The sequence below is a fragment of the Tyto alba genome, unplaced genomic scaffold (genome assembly GCF_018691265.1).
Source record: "Tyto alba isolate M040663 unplaced genomic scaffold, T.alba_DEE_v4.0 Super-Scaffold_42, whole genome shotgun sequence".
In the NCBI taxonomy this organism is placed as follows: Eukaryota; Metazoa; Chordata; class Aves; order Strigiformes; family Tytonidae; genus Tyto; species Tyto alba.
Window position 1 is genome coordinate 5,697,020 of NW_024881318.1, and position 26,049 is coordinate 5,723,068.

Consider the following 26,049-nt stretch of genomic DNA (forward strand, 5'->3'; position numbering starts at 1 on the left):
GCATTTTTAGAAGCCATGGGAAACAAAAAATTGCTCCTTCACATGTTGAGGAATTGGAGATGCTTCTTTCCCTTTGCATTAAAACTCACAGCAAGTTAATATGGCATTCCATAGCTCAAAATGTGTTTCTTTTTGTGTGTTTTTTAACAGGCAAACCACTGTATTTTCTTTTGCCCTTCCCCTTGAGCATGGTTTTAGGGTCATGTATGTCTGTTGCTGTGTGTTGAAATGTTGATTTGCCAGTCACAACCTCTCCTTTTAGCCTTTTTGGGTTTTTAAGGTGAGGAAGAATTGGGTCTTTTCTTATTAAAGGTCCTTGCTGTGGGGTGGGTGCTCTCTGGCCAGGCTGGGGGTGCTGGTCTCGTGCATGGAGTCCCAGCATTGGCTATTGGTGCTGCAGAAATGGGGCAGTGGAGGGGTGTGCAGCACCGGAGCATCCCAGCCTGCTCTGTACCAAGCAGTGAAACCCTCTGCCATCCTCTCCTGGCAACTGTGAGGGTTTTCCAGCCGGTGGTACCTGGCAGAAAACGTGGGGGTCAGCGGGTCCCGGAGTCACGGCACAGCCTGGGGAGCTTTGACTTAAACAGGGGCTTTGCTTGTCTGTCGGGCAGGGGAGAAATCACTGCTGGGATGAAAATCTCATTCTGAGGTTGGGAAAGGGAGAATTACGGTTTGCCATCTGCCCTGATGTTCAGTATTGTGAATAATAATAAGCAGCTTGTGGATCATTAACTTTTTTAACAGAGAGGTGTTTGCCCTGCTGCCGAAGCACCTCACCTGTGGCTTTCTGACTCATGGGTTAAGCAGATTTTTCTCCTGAGTCACTTCCAAGTGGGCCAGAAGGGATTTTTAAGGCTGCAGGAGCCCAGGAACGTTGTGGAGCCGGTGCCTTTCTATGCACTCCTGCTGTGACAGCACCCATCAAGCGGCTCTTCCCAGCACTGGCAAACAGTGGTTTGCACAAGCACATTTAGCACAGCTAAATAACTCCATAAATAACCACCTGTTAATTATGGGGACATGGAATCCTGCTGTGGTAGGCATAATGCCGGTGGATGCTATAAAATACAGCCGTGGCCCCAGTTCAGCCCAGGACTGCGGGTCCAGTGCAAATTAGTGAAGAGAAGTTAATTTGCTTCAGTGCAGAGCTGGAAGGGGGATGCTGTTAGCATCCATGCACAGTGGCTGCAAAGGAGAGTCCTCTGTCTTTTTGCTGCAAGCACCTCTTTATCTCTATGGAGTTACCTTTAATAGTGGTTTAAAAAAAAAAATCCAAAACAATAGGGAAAGCAAAAATGACATTAAAACCCTGAATTTTGCTGTCTGGTATTACTGCTTTCAATTTAAGTTAGAGTTTATATTTTGCTCTTTTTACTTGGGAAAAGCAAAGTTTGTGAAAACTTTAATTTTAGTGATAGGTGGCTTGTGAGAGCTGAGGTGTAGTTACTGAGCTATGTCAAAGTAAGCTGCATAACTGTTCACAGGCTGTATATATAAATGTAAATATTCTTGTGGAAGCCAGTGCTGAATCTCATGCTGTTTCCTCTTCCATACGTATTTTGTCCCCTTCAAGAGCATCCAGTAATACTGGATCACATTATTTCTTTGAACAATGTAGAATGACGCTGGCAATAAGCCCACTGAAAAGAGGGAAAAGTAGTATGCTTGCTTTATGAAGAAAAAAAAATACAGGTATTTGTCCTACCTCGTTCTTCACTGATGTGTGTTCACCTTTGTTTTTCTAAGGTGCACATCTCTGTCACTGGTTTCTACTGAAGTCCTTTCCTAAGTTTTTCTTAACCTGTGTGGAAGAACCTCAGTTATGAGGTACTGTATCTTAATCTTCGTTACTGAATTCCTAATTGCTAGGCGGTTGATGCTATTGTATTGGCAGTATTATGGGTTTTCTGCCGTGCCCTCCCTCTGGCTGCAGTCCCGTTGGAAGGATGCCTCTGGAAAAGTGCCCTTAACCCAGGAGCAATGAAAACTTCCCAGGGTCAGCTGTGAATATTGCCATTCTTGAAATAACTCAGGGGATTAAAAACCAATAATAGTAAAGTTGAATTTTCTGACTTCCACCTTGTCATGAAGGCTGTTGCAACCATCAAACAGCCCAGACTAAAATGAGATATCTAATTTTAAAGCTTTTTTTTTTTTTTTTCTTAATTTAGTGGAAAATTGTACTCTTTTCTTAGTTTAATGGAAGATTGTACTCTGTTCACATTGTTGGTGTAGCTCCTTCTGTGCAGACCAGCATCCCTTCTTGTGCTTGGGCATCCACTGAGCACATTGCCCGGAGTTTGCTGGGAGTGCCTTTGGCTGGTGCCGAGGGATTTCAAAGAGCAAACCAAAACCTGCCTCTTCTAATTTAATGTTGGTTTTAATCTACATCTGCAGCAGCAGCTGCGTTCTAAAATCTAAATCAAATCAGGAGGTGAGGATTCAATTTATTAAGCTTCTGCTTAAGCTTGGTGAAATAATGCAAGAGGCTTCGAGAGCACTGAATTGCTTTGGTTTTATTGGGAATATGTTTTTTTTTTTAAAAAAAAAAACCACCTAAAAAAACAACCCAAAAACCAACCAAGCAAAAAAACCACAACAACAACAACAAAACCCAAACAAAACAAAAACAAAAACCCAAAACAGAACAGGTATTTCTTATTTTTTCTGGAAAGGCTGAGCAGGCAGAGCTACTTCCGATGAATGCTAACACATCATTCAAAGGTGTCCTCAAGGATTAAAGAAATACTTTTCTTTCTGTCCTGGATGGAGACACTGTGCAGTCAGGAGGTTAAGTGATCTGGCCAGGGCTGTGTCTCTTGAGCATGAAGTCAGGCTAATCCTCTGGCCCTAGTGCTTTGAGATAGGCCTGCCTGCTCTTTCCTGTTATAACAAGCTCCTCCAGAAAATCAAGGTGTTGTTAAAGCTAACAAAGCCAGGACATGGCATATAAAGCGGAATGATTGTGCTAGAGGTGAGATTTATGGAAGCAGAGGTTCACAGAGATGCTCTCCTCCTGCCTAGGGTGGGTACCTGCCTGGAGGCATGGTTTTGGTGACTCAGTGTCTCTCATCTATATGAATTTAATTGGCAAATGTATGGTATATGAAGCCTCATCAGAGGAAATGGGTTGCAGAAGTCAGAGTCAAGAAAGGAGGGTGATGTGAACATGCTGCTCCAGCGTGCCCCTGCCATGGGATACTTCCAAGCCTTGGTGGGTTTTAATTAAAGCTCGCCCTGTAAAGATCTAAGAATGACAAAATGCTTTTATTTCAGTGCTGTATGGTTTGACATATGTGGGATTTATGGGTGAAAAGGAAGGTTCGGATGCGGGTTTGTGTAGCAGCCTGCCCTGCCTGGAGGGTTTGCATCTCCGCTGGAGCACAGCAAAGAGGGGAGGACGGTGAAAATGCACAACAAAAGGAAAAACCAACAGTGGTCCCCTTTTTGGATATGTGTGTGCATGCACGCACGAGAGCACAGCACTATAGATGCTTGGGGAAATACATCCATAACAGCCTCTCCTCCCTAACAGCCTGTAGCTGTTTAGCAGGATGGGAAATGCTTGGTGTGGGGAGTGCTCGTGCTGGAGCAGTGATGGCATTTGGGATCTCCCTGCTGGGAAATAAATTACCCTGAAGACTCCCAAGGCCTTGGAAAGACCTATGTCTTACTGCCTTCTGTACTGCAGGATCCCTTGCATGCACGCGTATACTCAGAGTCTTGGAAAACTGATGATATTGTTGTTAAAATTCTATAGTTTTGTGGTCAGGGTGGCTGGTGGGATGGGAGGTTCTCCACCACCACCAGGTTGTAAGTCCATCCCTGGGTGGTGGATGCTGAGAGCTGCTACCCACCACCAGCAGCTCATCAGCGCAGAGCCTCACGTCTTGCCCAGGTGTTGGATGGCTCCTGGCCATGGTTGGCCATGGACTGCCAAGAGGGGCCAACGTGACCTCTTACTGCTGCTGGAGGTGAGCCCATATTTCCTCCACCGAAGCGTGCACAAGCACCACGGTGGTTTTTGAGTTGCTTTGGTGTCCGTGTGCCCCTCTCTGCACCTGTGTGTCCAGGCAGGTTCAAGGCTTGGCCCAGCCCTTTGTGCAGGTGGAGAGTTTGCAGGACTCCAGCAAAGACCACCAATGTCTTGTTTTTGAGGCTGGCTTGAGCCAGGTACATCCTGATCCCCAGATATTTTGGGCTATTCTAAGGTCTGTTTGATCTCTTTTCTTCCAGGAGAGAGCACTGGATGAAACCACAGTGGTGGGGATCACAAGTCAGTCAAGGTGCTTTGCAGGAGGAGTGGGAGCTGCAGTAATGGTCCATAAAGCCCTTCCTGTAGTGTTGGAGCCTGGAGAAACTGATGAGGTGCAGGGGGTTGAGAAAAGCTGAGTAATGCATTGCCATCTCACCAGCTGCACCTACTCCTTCTTTCATGGTCCAGCCAAAGATGGGGTTCTTGGCCATGCTTCAAGGGTGCTTCATCTCTTACAGTGCTGTTTGCTGGAGGGAATAGGGGAGATAAGGCTGGGGGTCCCAAATTGGCCCCTTCCCTGGGGCAGGGAAAGCACTGAAGTCTTCTGGTGTGCTGAGTAAAGTCTATTTTTTTTTAGGTTTTTTTTTCCCTTCCCTGATAAAACTGCTCTTCTGGCAATAAATTTGTGTAGTTCCATTAACACCTAAAGGTTCCTGTTGCTGTAGCTATTGAGGAGGTCTAAAAATAATTACATGTGGTAAGTATAAAAATCTACCACTCTTCAGCTGCAGAACAGGCTGCTAGCTGCTGATTTATCTCTTGGGTTGTGCATTGGGTTTGTGTGGCTGCAAGTGTTACCTGGTCATCATGTGCTGGGCCTTTGATCTGAAGCTGAGGGCTAAAACCATTTTCAGTGCTGTGGTGCTGGTGTCACTTGGATTTGCTGGGATTTACCCCAACCCTTTGTGTTTTGCCTAATAATAAGTTTATATAGCTCTTATTTCAATCAATAGGAAGAGTTGGAGGGAGATGTACCTTCAAAAATGCCAATAAATGATTGCTGAAGGGTTCCTGTTGACTGTGTGTTGACTGGCTGAGTCCAGCATCAGGCTGGCTTTATGAGTCCATGTCTGGCAACAAAAGCCCGACTCAAGGCGACTCCCTGCAGAGATGGAGAAATTCTGTGTTCCTTGTTCTCGGGACCTTGCCCTGGCAGCCCCATGAGCAGGAAAACTGGTACCTGAAAAAAAAAAAAAAAAAGAAGGTGGACGTAGAGTATGAGGGGAAAGCCATGCATGGAGGTTGCAGCCTTACTGCTGGGTCTGCAGTGTGTTTGTCCCAACTCCTGAGAGCAAGTACTGGAGGTCTCAGCACAGCACTGGTTACTCGCTCAGCATGGGGCTTTTACACAGCCCGGGCAGAGTAATTTACCTCTGCATCATAAAAGCAAATTCAATCTGATTAGCAGGAGGTGTTGTGGCTCTGAGTAACACCATAATCTTGCTATGTGTGAGTGGTGATGCTCGCTCTTGGATTTTTTCCCATCATGGACACTTTGGCTGGGCTGTACAGGTCCACCTTCAGGATTTCCTCTCAGAGGCATAAGGGTGGCCTGACCTTTAGAAATGTTAAAAAGGTTAGATGTTGCATTTAAGCATTTTTCTGGAGCCTTGATGCCTGTTTGTGGGTTCATCTCTAACCAAAGAAGTTGGCTTTGGTGTCTTCTGTTGATGGCTTTAGCACCATGATGGTGGGTTTGGGTTAGGGCTTGGTCTGCAGGGAGCAACCTATTGCTTTGTGCAGAAGAAATATAGAAATATGCTTTGGTTGTAGGGTCTGCTGGTGGGGAAATGGTATTATTTCATAAAAGCTTCCAGAAGGCTGTTTTTTTGTTTTGGTTTTGTTTTGTTTTGTTTTGTTTTCCAGAGAAGTTAAAATTCACATTTACCTCGAGTCTGTACCCTGCTTTGCTAGGTTGGTAACAAGCCAATGTACACCTTGTCCAGGAGAAGTGTGACTTGAAAATCAGACTTCTAGTCTATAGTTTGCCCCAAAATCTAAAACTAGATTATTTTTTTTTTGGACGTAAATAGTTTGGCTGCACTGACTATACAATGAGTATGAGACTGTATCCATGGTGAATTAATTTATTTGTGTTTTAATTTCCTGAGGTTTTCTTGTGTTTAAGTCTTTTCTTTTTGTTCCCTCCCCTCTCCAGAACGCTAGGGTCTGGATTCCTGACCCTGATGAAGTTTGGAAATCAGCAGTAATTGCTGAGGATTACAAAGAAGGAGATAAAAGCCTCCGTCTGATACTTGAAGATGAAACTGTAAGCTTTTGAATATTGTTATTCATTTCAGTACTTTAAAACTTTGAAATAATGTGTGAAGAATCCTGAACCATCTCATATTTTTTACAAATTATTTTAAAATGTGCTTTATTGCCTTAACAGTTCCAGTTTTTCCCTGCCTACTCCCTCCCCAGACCACTTGTGTTAAAATAGGTTGTGAGAAAAGCCCTTTACCTCTCTCATCTCTTTTCATCCCCTGGCAAAGTTGTAATAGTTTGATATCAGAATGATTTTTTTATTTATTTTTTTTTTAATTTATAGCAGCAGTATAGTAGAAATATCAGTTTATGCTTTTTGCTGCTGAACAAATTGTAAAAAGCATGGCTGGTGACATCTACCCAAGCTTGGGTACTGATGGAAAAATCACACAGATCTTAAAAGTGACTGCTGTGCAACAGCTTTCTCCATGCCTTAGTCTTCCTCTTTAAGTATAATCTTATGTAAAACCCTGTTGTTTTTTTTTTTTTTTTTTTTAATTAAAAAAACTCTAAAAGAGAAAAATCAGAAACTCAGTTAAATGTATGTGTTTTTTAGCAGTGCTTCTTTCAAATGCACCAACAGCCCAGGCTCATGGCATGTGTGCAGCTGGTGATAAATCATTCCCAAAGCAGAGTGGAGAGCAGCTGCCTTCTGTCCTGCCCAAAAATCTCCTGGGGGTGGGATGTTGGGGAACAGTAGGGGATTGCAGGTGAAGTTAACTGTGGCATTTTCATCAGCTGCAAAATTTGGGTGGTTTATGGGAAGGGAAGTGACCATGCTGCGTACCCACCATGAGGTGCATTTCCCATGCATGGTGCCTGGTGTGTAGCAGGAGGAATAAATATTTTTAATGAGGAATTCCACCTGAACCAGCTTTCTTCACTGAACAGGTTAGAGTTTCCTTAACTGTCTAGGCAGAGATTTTCTCTGTTGCTTAAGATAGTTAATAGGGGCCACATTCTCCAAATTGAAAATGCTCCAAGGAGGGTGAGTAATTGATGTCCCCTGACAGCCAACCATTTCCATACTGTGGGGAATATTTTCACCATATTACTTAATGGGAAGATGGAGAACAGGAATGAGGCATGGTTGATTAGGCTGTTCATCAAGACAATTCCTCTTTCAGAGCAGCACAAGCGCAGGCCGTTTGCAGGACGTGAACATGCCAGGCTTGCAGAGAAAGTAATTCCTGTTGAAATCTGTGCCCGGCACACTTTAGTTTGTGTGTGGAGCTGCTGGATCTGCTGGGGTCAGCCCTGGCTGTGTTTGTCCTCCCCAATTTGCTCTTCCAGCACAGGGCAGCTTTCGGAGCAGGGTAAAGGATGGATGATGCTCCTCTTGGAGATACCTTTTTTTTTTTTTTTTTTCTTCCCCCTCCATGGTGATAAATCAGGACGAGGAGATGCACAGATGCCACCTCGCTGTCTGTTGCAAGCACCAGACATGTTCTTGTAGCACCATGAGTCACTGCCCCATGTTTCTTGGTGGGCTCCCTGACCAGTGGCCAGGTGGTTGGACCTCCTGAATTCACCATCCTGCATCCATCAGTCCCTGTTCCAAGCAATACCTTTGTCTCTCATGACACGATGTGTTGTGTTAATGCTGCAAACACGATGCTCATGCCAGGCATATTTCCACCATTCCAGTCATTCCACGAAAGCAGCTTGTCTCTGCTTCCCAGTGCCCTCAGATGCCACAGGGGTGATGCCTGCTGCAGGTATTTTTACGTCCTTTTTCCCTTTGCTCCTGAGGCAAGAAGATGGAAACCTTGCAGAAATCAAGCAGCAGTGCTCAAGCCTTTGCAGGAAATGGGTGATGGGTGTGAAAAGCACTCCAGGCTTCAACTCCAGGGCAAGTTTCAAGAGCAGTGCTAATGAGTGCCCTTTTTGGGGTGCTCATCAGAGATGGGTGCCTGGGAGCAAGTGGGCACCCATCTTATCCACAGCAGGTCCTTCCTACCACTTGTGTTCAAGCTGCCAAAGTACGTCTGCACGTAGTGCTGAGTGCTGCAACCTCCATCCTTCTTTTCTGATTGACATCTTCAGCAGTTTTAGTAATTGGGGGGCTGAGGGAGAGGTTGTTTTATTTTTTTCCCCCTCTTAAAACTGGATATCTCTGTGGAAACCAAAGGGGCCAAGAAGTCCTGCAAGGTCTAGCCTTTTTGTACAACTGAATTCAGGGCCAGCAACATTAAAATACAAGGAAATTAAAGGATTACTAGGTGTTGTAGATGGTAGCTTGATAAGCATGTCACTGTTAGGTGAAACACAGGAACATCTCATTTTGGGGTTGTGTGAGAGACGATTGCTTACTGCGGTCCTCCCAGGGACCCCAGTTTGATGCTTTTCTCTATGAAACCCTGCCTGGGCCCAGGTCACGTTGGGCTGAAAAGCTTTAGTGAAGGGGAACAGTGCACATGTGTATCAGATGGAGATACTGAGCATACATATCTTTGGGGATTTGAAGTTGTTGATAAGCCTTTTGTTCCTGACAACCAACATGCATTACCCAACTGTTAGTGCTTCTCTTTTGTCCTTGTGCTTTAAGTGAATTTTCATGGGTTTTGTGGTTTCTGACTGTACTCTGTACGCAAGAGTAATGCTTCTGAATGAAGAGCTGATTTCTAAATATCACAAGGGATGCCTGGTGTGTTTGCCATTAAGGTGTGAGACTGAGTGCAAACTCTTGAAAATTGGCATTGGCAACATGGAATTGGAATATAAGACAACCCTGAGGTTGTCAGGCATGTTGCGTGAGCCTTATGCTTGAGCACTTGGGTCAGCTTTTTGTGTGCTGTTTGCATGGGCAGAGATCCAATGCCACTGCAATGGTAGTGGAGCCCTTTTACTTGCAAACTGAGATTTCTCTCTTCTGCTGGGAGCTGAGCCTCAGGACCCCTTCTGCAGACACCCATGGGAAGCAACATCACAGGCAACATTTCCCTCCACTGCAAAGGGAAAAAAGTACACTTTTTCTGTAGTTGATGGCTCTGTTGTAGATTTGGGGATGAATCAAAAATAGTTTTCATGTGTGCAGCCTTATGCTTCAATGGCATAACCTGGCTGTTCAGATATTGAAGCAGCAGGGACTCCATGGTTCTCCATGTCCTTCTCTGCCTGAGGGAGCGTAAGGTTTTTGAGGATAAAGGTAACAAATTAAAAATAAGTTAAGAAATCACTCTGATGGGAAGAATATGGTCTAGTTTGAAATGAGACTGCTATTCAAAGAGCATGAAGGTGTGTAGATCAGATGATGCTGTGGTTTTCTTTATGGTATCTGTTACTGCTCAGAGCTGGCTAAAGGCTATTTGCTCTAAGGATGGCCTGAAAATAGCTCGGGTTGGTGTTTGTGGAGCATCAGTGTCCACCAGGACCATCTGTTGGCCAGCTCAAAGCCGTTTACAAAGAGAATGACCTGTCACCTGGCTGTATGTGATCCAGGTCCCTATAGAGTTTGGCATAAAAAGGCTTTCATTTCATTTAGAGCACAATGTTTAAATATTTTATAGTATCAGGATGGACTTATGCTTGGAGAAGTTGTGGTTTTGTGTTCTCACGTTCCTTGTGTGTGTCTCTTCAGCTCTACGAATATGCTATTGACTGCCATGAAAATGAGCTGCCTTTCCTGCGCAATCCAGATGTCTTGGTGGGAGAGAGTGACCTAACAGCCCTGAGCTACCTGCACGAGGCCGCTGTCCTCAACAACCTCAAAGTCAGATTTCTGGAGTCCAACAGCATCTACACGTACTGTGGTGAGTGTCTGGGCCACACGTTCAGCTCCTGGAGAGCTATGGGTTAGAACATGTCCACACAGAAACCTCTTGAGACCACAAGCCAGAGGCTGTGGCATGAGGAAGGTCTGGGGGGCTGTGAATTTGGAGTGGGTGGGCAACACTAGTGTGTGCTAACGTGCTTTAGGTTGCAAAACCAGAGGTGATTTTTGGGGGTTGGTGTGCTGTGAACTTCCTGAGCCTCATGGTCCATGTATGTTAACTCTTGGTGGGAACATCTTGTCAGATGAGTTTCAGGCCAACTCTGCATGTGCTTGGCAGTCTATGGGAAAAAATGTAGGACCTATCAAACCACTGGAGAACAGCAGTATGCCAGAAGGATGCAATCCAACTGAGAAATGCCCATAGTAGGTTTTTCTCCTGAAAAACTGCAAAAAAACCTTGTTGCACTGTTATTTCCTTCCTGTTCTTGTCAGTCATTGAACTCCTAAATTCAAAGCATGAGGAGGGCAGTCATGAACTTGGGTTTGTCATTCCTGGGGAGGGTGGCTTGGCAAAACCATTCAGGACAGCAGTTACCCGTGAACAGATAGCAACAAACTGCAACCTAAAAACAAAGGAAGAAGGCAATTCAGCCATTTCTAATTGAGCTACGTTGGAGAACACTGAATGTTGAACCCTCTTGCTGGTACTCAAGGTGACCTTGCTAGCAGTGATGGAGACTAATGATTCTCTAAGTGATGAGTTGCAAGATTTCAGTGAAATGCATGCAACTATTTGTGTGGAAGGGTTAAGCCTGGTACATACAGCTATGACCAAGTGTTGCAGCTTCTGTGGAGGAAATGCTTGTCAGGAGGAGACTCTTTGATAGAGTAATGCCCTTGAAATACATGGCCTCAGTGGCTGGTAACAGTGGTGACTTTCCTTTAAATTTGTAATGATGTGTAGTGTTAAACTACTGGCATAACTTTCAGCCTTTTGTAGCTGCATGTGTGCTCCCAGTCAGCTGCAAGCCTGCTTTCATCCAAAATCAGTGAAGTTTCATTAGTGCATCTTCATGTGAAGGTTTATGATAACTTATCGCTCTAGTGAAGATATGTGGGTTTAGGCTTAGCTGTTTCAGCTTAGCAAGTGCAGGTTTAGCTACAAAGCTCTGCATGGGTGCAACATACCTTGTGCTTTTGTTATAAGGTAGTTGAGAAGGAGAGAAAAGTGCTTGTTGGGCTGCCAGTGCTGAGGCAACTGCAGCTCTTCGGCTTGGTTTGCACCATGCAGGTGTGATTTCAGGTGTGACTGAGGGTAAGAGGTGCATGACCCTAACAGAACCAAGGAGCAAAACCAGATAGGAGCAGGGCATGGGAGGGTGAAGCTGTTGGGTTGATATCACATGAAGGCAGGTAATGTGCCTTAGCTGCCCTTTGCCTTTCGTTGTGGGTTAAGTCACGTATCCTGGTGCTGGCTGAGAGTTCCTGTGGTTTGCTGTAATTTGAGCGTGCCCGAGCCCTGAATCAGCCAGGCTGGGAGCACAGCACCCATTCCTACCAGCCACGTGCTCTCCAGAGCTCCTTATGATAACAATTTAAACCTGTAAAACCTGAAGGTTCTTCAGAGGTGGAACCTATCAGTGCTTCAGTTGCGCAGGAGGCAGACCAGCTCCCTTGAGCACACAGGTAGCACTTGCACGTGGCTTTGCCTCATTAATTCCTGGGCTAACTGCCTCCTCCAGGCAGGCATGGCTTTCCTCTCCAGCTCTAGGAACGAGACATTAAATGTTTAATGCAGGCTCTGTCATTCCTTTCCTGTGATTTATGCATTTAATTTGGATCAGAGTACATTCTTTGTTGTGAGCTTTTGGAATTTAAGCCAGGGCTAAACCCAGGGTATTTGTTTGGGTCTAGCAGAGCTTTGGTTGCATAGGAATTGCTTTTTTGAAGTGATGGCTCAGACACTTTATCCCTTCTTGCTCCTCCTGCGAAGTCTGGCTTCACACAATGAAGATTATTATATATTTGCTCTTCTCACCAGTTTTGTATGCCTCATGTAGCTGTAGTGGAGCTTATAGCCTTGCTGTCAAAGCATAGCACTGTGAAGGAAGTGCTGAGAGAATAAGTTAGGAGTCCTTCCCCATTTTTTTTTTTGTTTGCCTCCAAGCATCATATTTAAAAAAATTGATTGAAACAACTAGTGCAAGCCCTTAAAAGCTGGAATTGCTAACTGTTTGTGTCGTAACATATCTGTCTGTTTGTTCTAAGGTATTGTACTTCTTGCCATCAATCCATATGAGTGGCTACCAATCTACGAACAAGATGTCATCTACACCTACAGTGGCCAAAACATGGGCGATATGGATCCTCACATCTTTGCAGTGGCAGAGGAAGCCTATAAGCAGATGACCAGGTGAGCAGGCGCTCAGTTAACGGGGTTGGATCAAAAGCGGGCAAATACGCAATTAAATATTGCAAATATTCAATGAAAGTGAAGTTGTGGAAAAGAGCGTGAAACTTTCAGATTTAAATTTCTAGTGAGAATACGGTGTCTACTATCATGCTTTTCTATCCCCGCATTCATGTGTTGGCTGTCTTCACTCATGGGTGCTGTAGCTCTGTCCCTCTTCTACAAGATGCAAGACTTGGTTCCTGCAGGAGAGGCTGCTGCATGATGTAGAACTGCTTCACAGTGAAATCTTGTTGAGGTCAGGTATTCCTAATTAATTCTGTTTACTGACTTGACCCCATTAGTGGCTTCCAAGACTGTGGGACTGATGGGGATCTCTGTGGCCCTCAGGAACTCACAGGTTTGGTGCACCTGTGATTCAAATGGGGATCTTTCTCCTGTTGCTTCTTCGATGAGTTTCCTGGAAGAAATTCAAACCACTCTGCAAATGTCATGTTTAATAGCTTGGAGGAAACGTCATTTCAGATAATTTGTTGAGGTAATCAGACTAAACACAGAAGCTAATGTTAGTTGTCTTTATGGAAACACTGTGATTTTGAGTTAGCAAGTGACTGTCAGATATTTGGAGATATTTATTGGCTCTTCAAAGCAGTGTCTTCACCAGAGGAACATGGTGTGAGTTTTACTTTATTTCTGTTTGTTGTGTTGCTGAGGACAGAAGCAGGATTTTGTTCTTGCCAGATAAGCCATGATCTCAAAGAGAATTTGAGAGGAAGCTGAAAGTTGTTGCATCGGGCTCACTTTATTATATTTGTCTGGGCTTGCATAGTGTATTTAGGTTTGCTTGTGGATTAGCCGTGATTTTTACATAGCCTTGGCTTTTAATAGCAAGAATGAGCACTGAACTGTTTACCAAGGGTTTCAGCCTGTTTTCTGCCATGTCTTGGCTTTAAGTGATGAGTTAAGATGTGTTTCTAATCAAAGCTGAGCCAGCATTCAATTCAGAAATGTATCTGAGGGAGCATTGCCATGGGTGGAGATCAGATGGATTGTACCCAAACTGACTCCAACCTGCAATTCAGACCTCCTGCAAGTGCTCATGCTTTGGGCTAAACGGCTTTTGGGCAAACTTAGAAATTTGGGGAGCTGTCTATAGAAAGAGGGAGGCTTAGGACTGTGTCCTTGTTACATGAGTCCAGGCTGAGCAGCAAGCTGCATGATTCTTTGTACATGATGTTAGGGTTTTGCTAACCAACGGACCCATAAAGTTTCCTGGGCACACATCTAAAGTATAAGGCAACTACTTGCTTTTCTGCTGAAGTCTGTGCTGGGGAAGACTTGGTGCTTTCCCACATCCCTGCGTATTATTTGCAGGCAGTGGGGTAACTGACAGCTCTAGCCAGAGGTGCTCGACTCTGCTCTCCTTATCAGAGTAAATCTGCTTTTGACAGCCCCTGCAGTTGGTAACTGCTGGCTGTGGTTGGTTAGGAGCGCTCTGTTTGCAAGAGGACATGGAAATAGCCACCTCCAAAGCTCTTAAACACAATGCTCTCTGTACAGCTCTGCTCTGGTGCTTTCTGTCTCGGGCTGGTATTAGGGTAGTTGCAGGCTTGGATACAAAAGAGAGATTCACATGGGGCTGAGAGGAGATTGGCATGTGGATTATAAGGAATCTGCCTTAAAATGTAGCACAGAATATTCTGTATCTGAAAGTTCTGGGTGGACGTTGTGTTCTCCGCAGTTTGATCTGGACTTTTCCCAGAGAGTGGTGGAGCTGCTTGAGCAGGGCGTGTGGGTGGTGTGTCTTGTGTGATGGGCGGTAGTGCATGGGGTAGGACTTCATTTTGCCTTTTTTTTTGACTGAAAAACTGACTCTGCAGGACGCTTTGTATCTGCAGCTCTGCTTTAGGCAAGGGGGGTGCTGGTGGGTGTGGTGGGACACGGGTACTTGGGCAGCTCAGCCATCAGGATGGAGGTCTGTGAGCATCTTAAATCTAAGCAGTGCAAAACCATCACTTCTTTTGCAGTGTTTTAGCTTTTAGACAATTGCATTATGTCTGGTGTATCCTGTAGATCAGGAATAAAACTCAAACCTGCGATCTCAAAAGGTCAAGCTTACAATGTGACTGAGATCAGGAAAGCAGTCTCTGACTAGCCTTCTGGGTTTCTTTGTTTATTTATCTATATAAGTGTGTGCTTGCGATATATGCATATATAGACTTACATATTTTTAAAAAATCAGAATTACTCATTCTAAAAACAAATTAAATGCAAATCATATCATAGAAAACTGAGAATAATGATGCAGATGTGCATCCTGTTTGAATTTCTCTGGTTTTGTTTCAATGAGTGTCTTTAAGTAAGAAAATAAAACAAGTAAAACAAGCTTTCTTCATAAAATACGGTTTGCAAACGGCTGATTTATTTGCAACATCACTGAGCAAAAAGGTGCTGAGTAAAAACTTGCTGGAGATGCTGAGCAGTCGCTGCTGCGTGAGCTTGTCTGGTGTTTGGTGGAGTGTCATCTCCAAGTTTTGCAATGAGCAGCTTCTTCATTTTTCATGCTTTTATATATGTCCATGGGATAGTATTTGTGCAGTTTGTGTGGCAGAGCAGAACTTCGTTAGCTGACTCTCAGTAAGCTGCTTCTTTGAGATCAGGGGTAGTAAACCCTTCAAAAAAAACATTGCTCCAGTGGTGGCTGAGACTTTTTTGGTGCCACAGGCAAATGGTGTGAACTTTGAGCAAGTGTGTGAGTGGGCTGATGGTGCCAGCTTCTCCCTTGCTCGGGGTTTCAAGTTGCAGTGGTCTTCTGAGGGCAAACTTTCTGTCCTTTTCATGAAGACCCAGATAAAGAAGGCTGCCAGGTGTGTCATGTTTTTATAGGCCAGAGCAAGGACATAATCAGGAACGATGAATTCACCTTGAATAGCTCTTCTGTGCAGAAAGAAATGTCATATATATATATATATATATATATATATATACACACACACACATACACAGACATACATATATATAAAACAATACATATATAATATATAAAATGTGTAATACATGTATGTAATAAATAAATACACATATATTTTAGCTTTATTAGTGTCCCAGAGCACACTGGGAAGGCACAGTGGAGGTGACTGAATGGGATTGAGTAGCTGACAAGGAAAGAGGACACAAAATCCAAGGTTCTCTGTTAAACGAGAGAAGCTGGAGGCAATTAGATTTTTAATTCTGTGGGCTTCTAGTATAGCATTGTCATGTAGAGTCAGGGTGCCATGGCAGAACCTAAGATACTTGCTGATGTACAAGTGTTAGTAAAATTGTCCTGTGCTTTCTCACCTGCCTCAAGCCAATAGTGTCTATGAGATGGGACTGGAGGGATTTTCACAGGTGGCTGTAAAGCTTTGCTAGATCCTGTGTCTGGTGTTGCCCTGTCACCAGGAGATGCTAATTTAAAAGAAAAAAAAAATAAAAGGAAAAGAAGCTGTGGATTGGCTGGACAAGGGGCTGCAGAGGGTGTATAACATCTGATCTCTTTTTTGGGACAAAATAGTTCACAAAGCATCTGAACACCCACTATAATTTTGACATGCATTAAAACTCCCCTTTAAGTGAAAGCTTTTTCTGAAGAGGGTGCTTTGCAGAGAGTTGCTTTGCAGCAGTTGCATGTAAAACAGCTTACAAAAAGTCAAGTGATTAAAATTCATGTGTCACAGCCTCTAATTTTTACAGTGACCGGCTCTTTAGAAAATCCATGTGTACCCAGTGTGTGACTAAGTGCACTTGGTTCATTGAAACAATATTGTTTTAGGGAAAATACACAGCATGGAGTAAATTTGCTCAAAATACTGCTACTGGAGGCAGTGGAATCAAGCGTTGGGGTGGTGGAAGGATGGATCATTTAGTGATTGCTAATAGATGAGACGGTGGGGTTTGAAGAAATTTGTGCTTTGGGACACATATTATCTGCAGGGCAATGCAACCATCTCCTCCTCTGGTCTTTGTCTTCATCCTCATACTGCCTGGTGAAGTGCATTGGGTGTTGGTGTCTTTTACATCTTTGTGTGCTGCAGAAGGAATTTGTGTTCCTGAAAGAGGACTAAAAGCTTTGGGGGGAACATCCAGGATCACCCAAAGAGCCAGCACAGACATTGGTGCCCTGGCTGATTGCTTCTTGCTTTTCTTCTCTCTCTTCTTATAGAGGAACAAAAGATCCCTTGTGTGCCCAAATCCCAGTGGTGGCTCTAATTTCCTTGTGTGTCATCACTCTGGGCAGAAGCCTGGAGTCTAGCAAAAATTTCCCTTGAAACTTTATTTCCGCTGAAGTCAGCCTGACCAGCAGCTTTCCACAGATGAGCGGGTTTTGTTTCTCACTTCTTGCCCTGACCCAAGTTCCTCTTGATGAATATGTCCCATCCATTGCTGACAGCTCCATGGAGGTGACCGAAGTTTCAGCTTCCCCTTCCCAGCCTTATGGGGGGATTTATTTAAAGGTTAGGTGTTCTTCTTTGTGTCTGGAGCCCTGTTTTTCTTCTCACCAGCTATCCTCTGCCAGCTCAGCTTGTCGGTGCGGTCACTGTGGTGTTTCCTGTTGCTGAGCTGAGTTGATCAGGAAAATCACTGCAGTGCTACTGTAGTGAACAACATATTCTGTGTTGCTTTTCTGTCTTTGGCTCCTCTCTCTTACTTTTGTACCGGTTGGGTTCACTCTTGGCACAGGCCAGGACTTGCTAGTCCAAGTAAGATTTCTTAATGCCTTTTTTTTTTTAAAAAAGATCATGCGTTACACTTAATAAAATGCAGAATTGAACAGTGCTAGGTGATAGAGATACGTGGTGTGAATATCATTGCTGTGGGTGATGGGGCAGGAGAATGGGCCCTCCAAAGGCTGTTGAACATCTTTTCAAGATGGGGATCGGGGAGTGAGGAGGTCTTTGCTCGAGTCCTAAATCAAACGGTGAAAGCATCGTAAACTGCTTGCTGTATGTTCTGTGTGTTTTTCAGTTAGCACATCTGGATCTCGCTGTGATAGAAACTTTATATCATGTATGTGGATCTTTTAACTGGCATTACATGTCCGCAGTCCATGTCAGATAGTAAGCACAAAGAAGGAGCTGTGTTCAAATCTTACAGTGGAAGAGATTTCAGGTAATAATGGACTTGCAAAAGCCTACTAAGAAGTGCATGGGCTGGGTGAAGCGCCATGCTCTTTTTTCACTTGTGCATCCATCAGGGCTGGTGCTTTCACAGATGCACAATGTCTGCAAAGCTGTTCATGTGGCCAGACAAAAATAACTTCATCTGATCCACATATAACTCTGAACTTGGAAGTGCAGAATATTTTAACATTCTGCCAGAAGCATGAAAGAGCTCTACAGACCTTAACTGACCCTTACCATGTTGGTGGGAAAGCAAGTGTTCTGGTAACCTGTTAGTTAGACTGGAGTTTCCTCCTTCTCAGTGTGAGGATCTTCTTGCAGTGTTATCGATAGTTCTTGCAGAAGAAATAAAGTAAGAAATGCAAGAATAATTTGGCTGATGATTTCAGCTCCTGTGTATCTGGGCTGCTGGTCTCACCTGCAGCTCGGTGGGTACTGCATAACCCCTGGTGTCTGCAGTTCAGACCAGGGTCAGCACCTACTGTGTGATTCTGAAATGGTAAGTTTTATGGAAATAGCATGTCTTCCCTTTTCAGCCCCACTGCCGTCATGATGTTTCTGACACTAAATGCTCAAACACTTGGATTGCAGATGGGTAACTCGAGTAGTGGCTTTCCATTTTTGTTGGAAGTAATGCACCCAAGTTTAGCATTGCACTGTCAAAAGCATGTCAGAGTGGAAAAAAGAAAAAAAAATCACTGCTTGCCTACACCAACAGGCAACACAGGTCATCTGTGTCTTGCAGGTGACGGTGGGGCTGTTCATGGCCATGACCGCTCTCTTTTCTGCAGTGGGTGCAATGCTGGAGCTGGAAGAGAGCAGAAATTGCAGCATGGACCCTGCCCATAACCTAGTGGAGGTGGGGAGGGGTGTAGGTGTGGTGAGGGAATGTCATCTGAAAGCACATCCAATCTCAAGATTTACAAGAGGATTTAAAACCATGCAATGAGAGAGTGGGAAGGAGTTAAAAGAGAGATTAACCCTTAACAGATGTGCAAGAAGGATCAGACTGGCACAATAAATAAGGCTGAATGCTGTGTTATATTAAAAGCAGGGAAAGGTATAGCTCTCCAGGTGAATGAAACTGTGTTGGGGGTTTTGCAGTGAGCTGGGGGGACAATCTGTGCTGCAGCTCAGTGGGGCTTTGCAGCAGGTACCATCTCAAAACTAAAGCTCTGGTCTAAAAAAAGTCTCAGGTGTCTTTTGTAACGTTCAAAGTGGGATGGGAAGGAGGTTTAGAAGAGCTGTCCCATAAACATGCCACTGCTGGTATTAGATCTCAGGGTTTGCAAAAGCAGCTGTAAACAACTTCTCCAGAGGTGATGATACAAAGAAAAAAAAAATGGGAGAGACTCCAAGTAATGTTTCCCAAGGACTGAAGGAGACTCCCATTGCCTCCACCTCCTTTTAGTCTTATAGTCTTATTTGCCCTGCTATGAGAGGGATCTGAGATGCTCTTAGGATAAGTGGCCAACTAAATGTTCCTCTTTTTTTTTTTTTTTTTTTTTTTTTCAATTTGGGAAGAGAATGATGCTCTTTGCTAGCAGCTTTACTAATGAATGAGACATCCCTTATAGAAAAATCATAAATACTCATAATGGGGTAGCACTGGCACGGGAGAGCTTAAGCTACAGAAAGGTCAGTGCGTGACTAAGAGTAATGATTGTGTGTGTGAAATATCACTGGCTTGGAAGGAGTGATAACAGGCTACATCAGACATGTAATTACTGCCGAAATGCGGGGGAACTGTTGAGCTCTGAGGTGTGAAAGCTGTAACACCAAATATCATGAAACATTCTAAACTGTGTTTACGATCATTGTAATTACATCAGAGCAAAGGTGGCTTGCGACTGCCCTCGTCCACCTCCCAGTCACTGCTTGCCATCCCATGTCCTCAGTGAAGTTCTGGAGACTTCAGGGTGGAGAACTCGGAGCACATACCCAAAAGTCAGTGGTCCTGCTGGCTTCTGAAAATCTCTTTCTGGGGTATTCCTAATGTATATAAATTGTAATTAATTAGATGGTAGTGTAGGAGTTTTACAAGTATCAGTGGCTGATGATGGTTGAGATGATGAAGGACCTTCTTTCTGGGACTGCCATGGGAGTGGAAGAAAAACTGACTTGTCCTCCTGGTTCCTGCAGAGGTGAACTGCTGGGGGTAGCATCGAGCAAGCTTGGGGAGCAGAAAGCCAGCGTGATTCTTGCTGCCAGGTGGTCCTCTCTGGGAGGACGCAGCATGAAGGCTCCTCCATCCGAAGGGTTGCAGTGCTCCACGGGGACAGCTGCTGCTTGTTGGTGGCTGGGGCTGGGTCCAGGGATGCTCTGTGGTGAGGTCCCAGCAGAGAAAAGAGCATCAGGGTACCAAAGCGCTGATAAAATTGGCTGGGTGCGTGTTTTGCTGTTGCTAGCAACAGCACACAGAATTGCTGACTTTGTTTTAGTGTGGCTGAGGAGTTCTTCTCCAACAGGGCATGCAAAGCATAAATCCTGGGAGAAGGTCATCAATCCTTCCTGCTTGCCCTCAGGAACTGGTGGAAAGATTGGAGGCAGCTCAGCATTTTGCAGAAGCTTTGAGTATGCAGGATTTCCTTTGCTATTGAAGGGGTGTTTCCAGCCAGCTGCACAGAACAGTCTGGGGAGAAAGTACCTTGATGAGCTGGGACCAGTGGGACTCCCACTGCTCTTGCAGGAGGAGTGACTGGTTTGCTGGAGCATCGCTTAAAAGCGTTCTAAGCTCTTCATTTGCACTGTGGTATTCAATCTCAGCATTAGAAACGTCAGATTGATATGCATGTTAAATAAAGTACAGAGGGAAGGTAACACTTTGTGCTGCTGGTGGTGGCTGCTGAGGATAAGGTTAATATGCATATTACCTGTTATTTGAGCATCATACTGTATGCTCATCCCTTCCCATTCAGGGTCAAACTGGTACTTTTAGGCTTTTTCCTAGCAACTGAGAGATTCAAGCCCATATTTTCTCTCTGGCTTCTTACTAAAACCTAGGTGTGCAGGAACAAATTGTCTCTGATCCTGCACAGGATGGACCCTGCTGGGTACATCATTCCTAATATATCTTCTTGAGTAAGACCCTGAATGGGCTGTGCATGATCTGATGTACCCCAGGAACACCCTCAACAGCTGAGTGATGTTACACCAGGCTTTGGCATTGCTGAAATGGGATGTTGCTGTTTTCTTTCTCTAGTTTGTTGCGTTAAGGTGCAGTGTTATCTTTACAGTTGTGATAGTACCAGGATGGGGAAGGGCTACAGCAGCTCTGGGGTGGTTCAGGCCAAAATGTATTTTGGAGGTGTTGGTGTGGTCCATGTGGGTGTAGGTTGGTGAAAAAATGAGTTGTTCTCCCCCAACAGTGTAAGCCACTGTATAAAACAAGTCATCTACCTCCAGGAAAAAATAAAGTTGTATAAGGTAATCTGTGCTATTTATGAAAGATACAGTGTAAAAAAGACCCACATGAATATAGAGCACTTGAAAAGCCATCCTTATGTTGCTGCTGGCTTCAGCAGTTGCAGCATAAAACATGCATTTATTTGATAATGCAGATTGAAAGTATGCTCTTAAACACTCTCTTGTTCAACTGGGTGCTAAACAGTATCTTCTTGGGTTTCTCTGAGGGAAAAGTCTGACTACTCCAAAGTTGTGTTTTCGTATTTGTGTTGACTGGTGATGCCAGGTGTAGTATTCTCAAAACCCAAATTAAAACCAAAGAGTAAAACAAGCTGCTGCCACTTTTGGCAGCAATGCTGCTCCAAATTCCAGTTACGTCACTGCAAGGGGAACAATTCCTGACTTCGGAGGCTCTTTCAGAGGCGACTCTTCTCAGCGTTACAATGCTGCAATGCTCTGATTTTTATCTTCATGGTGTGCCACTTCTGTTTATTCGTTTGAAGGCAGTGTTAGACCATCGCAGTTTTTCATTGCTGTCATTAGCACTTGGGGGGATGCAATCCAATGGTAATTAAATTACTGCATTTTTATATCTCGCTAACCACTCAATACAATAACTATGATCATTTTTAGCCTGTGCAACACTGTCAATACAGAAGAGCCAGTTGTGCATTGAGGATTTCTGGTTGTTCTCATTGTGGTCAGGCTAAACTCAAGCTACATTACTTAAAGCATTTTTAATCTTCAGATTGCTTTATGAACACTAATCCTCCAAGCATCCTGAAAGAAGTAGGTTAAATATGATTTCCATGGTGGAGAGACTCACTGACTTGTTACAACACTGAGAATTAGTGTTGAAGACAGGATTAGAGCTGGAGTGACCCCTGGTAATTATTCACGAGGTCTGCCTCTGCCTTTGCTTGCTTCGGATATTTTTCCCTCTCGGAGGAGCCATGTTTTTAGCGCAACTGGTTTTGCTCTCACTGCTGAGATCAAGATGAAGTTGTGCGGTGGTTTGCTTAAGCTGCTGGTGCCAATGACCGTTTTCTGAAGAGGTGACTTTGAAAACAAGTCCTACAAGTTCTAGGTCCCTTCTTGTGGCTTCAAAGCAGTAATTTAAAAAAAGACAACTTTGGAAAAATTCTGACTGTGATTTAGATCTGGAGAACATTTGGAGTATATTTGTCTTCAAATACTCCTGCTCTCCAGCAGTGTTGGTGAAGGCTAAGGAACTTGGACGTATACATTGCACTAAGATGTCCCCTACCTCCTCTTGACAGACAGAGAGGTGGTGGGAACCATCACTGGGTTCAACCCCTTTGCTATTTCCATGGCTTGACCATCCCCTTTCCTGCAGTGAGGAGTTTCCAGTGATGTTCAGCCCTGACTTAACTCAGTAAATTGATGTGAAATCATATATTACAATGACTAATGACATTCCCAGGCTGAGCACTGCGTACAGGAACAGTGAGCAGTGTCTCGCCTCTGGCTGCTCGGATGCAGCCAAAATGGGTGCAGCATTTAGGGCAGCCAGAGAGCTGTGTCTGGCTGGGCGGGCCTGAAGTTTGGATGTTTCCACACACCTTTCCCATGCTGTTTGGAGGCACTTCCGAGGCTAGCGGTAGGCTAGCGGTATTCTCTGCATTGCTGCAGGTGAGGAACTGACTACTCAAACAAGCAGGGAAATCTGTTTCCTCCATGCAGAGGCTGGTAATTAGCAGCTAGTCCTAATCAGCACAGGTATCTGTTTGAAGTGCACTTTCTCTTTGTAGACAGCAGACTTTTTTTTTTTTTTTTTTTTTTTTTTTTTTTGCCTCGGATGGCACCTTAATAAAAAAAAACTGGTATCTACAAGACTGTCATACTAGATAGAAGGAAGAAATGTTTTACGACAAGGGAGGTGAGGCACTGGCCCAGGTTGCCCAGAGCGGTGGTGGATGCCCCATCCCTGGGAACATCCCAGGGCAGGTTGGACGGGGCTCTGAGCACCCTGATCGAGCTGAAGATGTCCCTGCCCGTGGCAGGGGGTTGGACTGGATGGCCTTTGAAGGTCCCTTCCAACCCAAACCAGTCTGTGATACTTTTCACATGTTACGAAAACTCCAGTGACTGCCTTATTTATTTTGCTGGGCTGGACGCCTTGCCTGTAATGTGTGCATCGTGTGAGCTCTGCCGTGGGCAGAAGAGCACTGATGCATGTTGCAGCAAGATAACAAGCCATGGTGGCAGCCCCAAGGTGCACAGGAGCCACACAAGCCCCAGGAGGAGATGTGGCAGCATTGCCATGATGCAGCAGAGCTGGTATTCACCCATAGCATTTAATTTTATAAAGGCTCTATTTCCATAATAATTTTCTTCTGTGCTGATGTTGCCAAAATTGTGTGTATTACAAGCAGCCGTGTTGCATACCACACCTGCACAATGGTCACATGTTTCAGTATTTTTTTATTCTGTGCTGAATACAAACAAGTCCTGCCTGGTTTTAACAGTTTCTGCTCACTGAGCAGCCTGTTTGGTACCAGCTGCTCCATGGGATTCACCCGTCTTTCCCTGATGGCACCAGCAGTTGGTTAACTTGTACAGTGAAGAAGGGAAGGTCTCTGTAGCCTTTATTCCTGAAGGTCTTTGTTCCTCAAGTTGGAAAAGAAATGTCTGAACGTGCATTTTTCACAAAAAAAAAAAAAAAAAAAAAAAAAAAAAAAAATCAGAAGAGACACATTACTTCAAATGCAGGAGCCTGAATGGCCTTGCTGTCTTGTTTGGAAGCCAGCATCTTTCTTTTTATTTTATTAATATAATACAACTCCAGAAGTTTTCTTGAGCTGTGGAGAACCCACCTGGCCTGTTTCATGTAAGAGCACATCAGTTGTTAGGGCAAATTCTTGAGAAAATATGATCTTGCAGAGCAGCTGTAGTAGCAGTAAATGGTGTTGGTTGTCGGTTTTATCACTAGATTCAGTGTTTTTTGGAGAATGATGGTACTTTTTAAAAGAGACAAGCCACAGGGAGGAATAAACCACTCAGGGTGACACGTAAAAGGCAGTTTGTGATGGGACCTGAAGCCTGTGGAAACTGTGGGTCTAGAGCACTCCTTGAATGGGCTCCCAGGTGGGTTGGTGTCTGTTTTCTCCAGCCAGGCACACCCCAATAGCTGATATGGAGAAGCTATGAAAGAGGTCAGAATTGGTAATGAGAGGTCTTAATTGTTAATCTTAGATAGAAAAAAACAGGTTACAAAATAATACCTTATAGCAGTGCTGACTGGATGCCAAGGAATGCATAATACCTCTTTTTTGAGCATTATTGGCTTTATTCAACTGAAGACTCTCTCCCAGACTGGTGTAGTTTTCATCTTCTGGTGTAAAGAAAAAAGTGGTAGGGAAATGTTTTCTGAAATGTGCTGCTTGGGCAGTACCTGTCATGCTGAGAAGGGCAAGAAGCAATAATACTTAAGTAACTTTCAGGCAAGTGTAGCTCTAAGCCAAGCCACCTTTGCATTTGCAGAGCTCCTTTTGCAGGGCCAGTGCTTACTGGCAGAGACCTTGGTTGCCATCTCTTTCTTCTGCTTCTCCCTCACCTCCAACTAAAGATGGTCTGTCCATCCACACTTGCAGCCCATGCCAAAGCCTCTCTCTGCTCCTTCCCTTTTAGCCGACGTGAGTTCTATGCTTTGCATCCTCCTGATGACCAACATGGGATGTTCGCTGCTGGAGCTCAGCAGGTGGTTGTCCATGGAGATGATCAAAGCAGATGTGAAACTTCCCACTTACTTTAACCAGAAACAAACCATGATAAATCACTGCTATATCTTGTCCTGGGAACTGCTGCTATGGGTTTATCCAGCATACTTATGTTTTTGGTGCTTAGTCTTCCTTCCTCACTTTGGATCCGGCACTGTTTTTTCTCTGTTAGGTTCCTGTCTCTGATGGCTTGTGCTTCAAAAAGAGCTTTATCACACACCCATGGAAGTCTAAAGGTGCAAGACGTGTGTGTTGGCAGCCCTGTGCCTGGATCCTGCCGGCCGACTGACTGTGGGAGAGTCACGGTGGCTTTGCCAAGGCGTGTGGAGGGCAGGCAGCCATGACTTAACAAGTCCTGGGTGACCTGTGCGGGTTGTCCCCACCCAGGATGAGTCACAGGGAGCACCAGCTCCGGGTTGTCAGGGTTGTTAGCTGCCTGGGTAAGGTTGGTTCATGGCTGGTATGTCTGCATTAACTGCCTGATAGCTGGAGTGGTTTGAAGTTCCTCTTGCCTTCCTGCTGGTGGGTACGAAGGAGAGCGGTGGAGCCGGCCAGGGGTTGGATTGAGGTGTGCTTTATGAGTCACACCCTGAAAAATGTAAACACAGCTGGAAATTAGCTCAGTAGTTCTCTCTTGCTGGAAGTGTCAGAAAATTGTGGTTTGCCCCAAAAGGTCACATGTTTGACTTGACTGAGGGTTTTTTCCAATCCAATTATCTTGAGCCTAAAAGTAATTAGGATGTACGTGGCTGACAGTGGAGGGAAATAATGGTGTGGTGTTACGGCATGTTTGTATTTATGTTGAAAGTGTAAGAGTGGTATATGTCAATCATTTAGCCTCTTTTCTTATTCTTTGAACTGAATTTCTTAAATTGAAATGCATTTTTATAGTGTTTCCTGATGTCAAGAGAACTGCAAGGTGCAAGTTTATTGTTGTGCTCATATATAGGATTATGTGTGCCTGTATTTGACTGTGTTTCATGAAAGCTGGGCAGAGTCTGGGAAGTTTAATTTGATCTTATTTAAAACCACACTCAAATATGTACTTACAACTTACCCCAGTAGCTCTGATGTTTTGGGAGTTTATATCAAACCCTGCAATGAAAACTCTCTCCTGCCTGAAGTCCATGGCCAGACTGCAGGGGTGCCGGGTTTGCCATGTGCTGGAGATGCCCTGGGGAGTGGATTTCACTGCAGCAGAGGCACTTGCTCCCAGTGCTGGCAGATCTTTGCCTAGAGGGATGTAGTTCTTTGAAAAAAAGCTCCACTTACTCCTTTGACCCTTCACTGCCTTGCAGCTCCAGCATGTTAAAGTG

At 44.5% G+C, this 26,049-nt stretch overlaps 1 protein-coding gene across 1 annotated transcript in view; it reads left to right on the forward strand.

Moving 5' to 3' along the window:
• Positions 1 to 26,049, forward strand: part of MYO5B (myosin VB) — a 148,249-nt gene that overhangs the window by 24,962 nt on the left and 97,238 nt on the right. Inside the window, exons 2-4 of the mRNA XM_042804532.1 lie at positions 6,195 to 6,305; positions 9,885 to 10,056; positions 12,288 to 12,432. Coding sequence (XP_042660466.1) covers positions 6,195 to 6,305; positions 9,885 to 10,056; positions 12,288 to 12,432 — 428 coding nt within the window. The remainder of the gene's footprint in view (positions 1 to 6,194; positions 6,306 to 9,884; positions 10,057 to 12,287; positions 12,433 to 26,049) is intronic.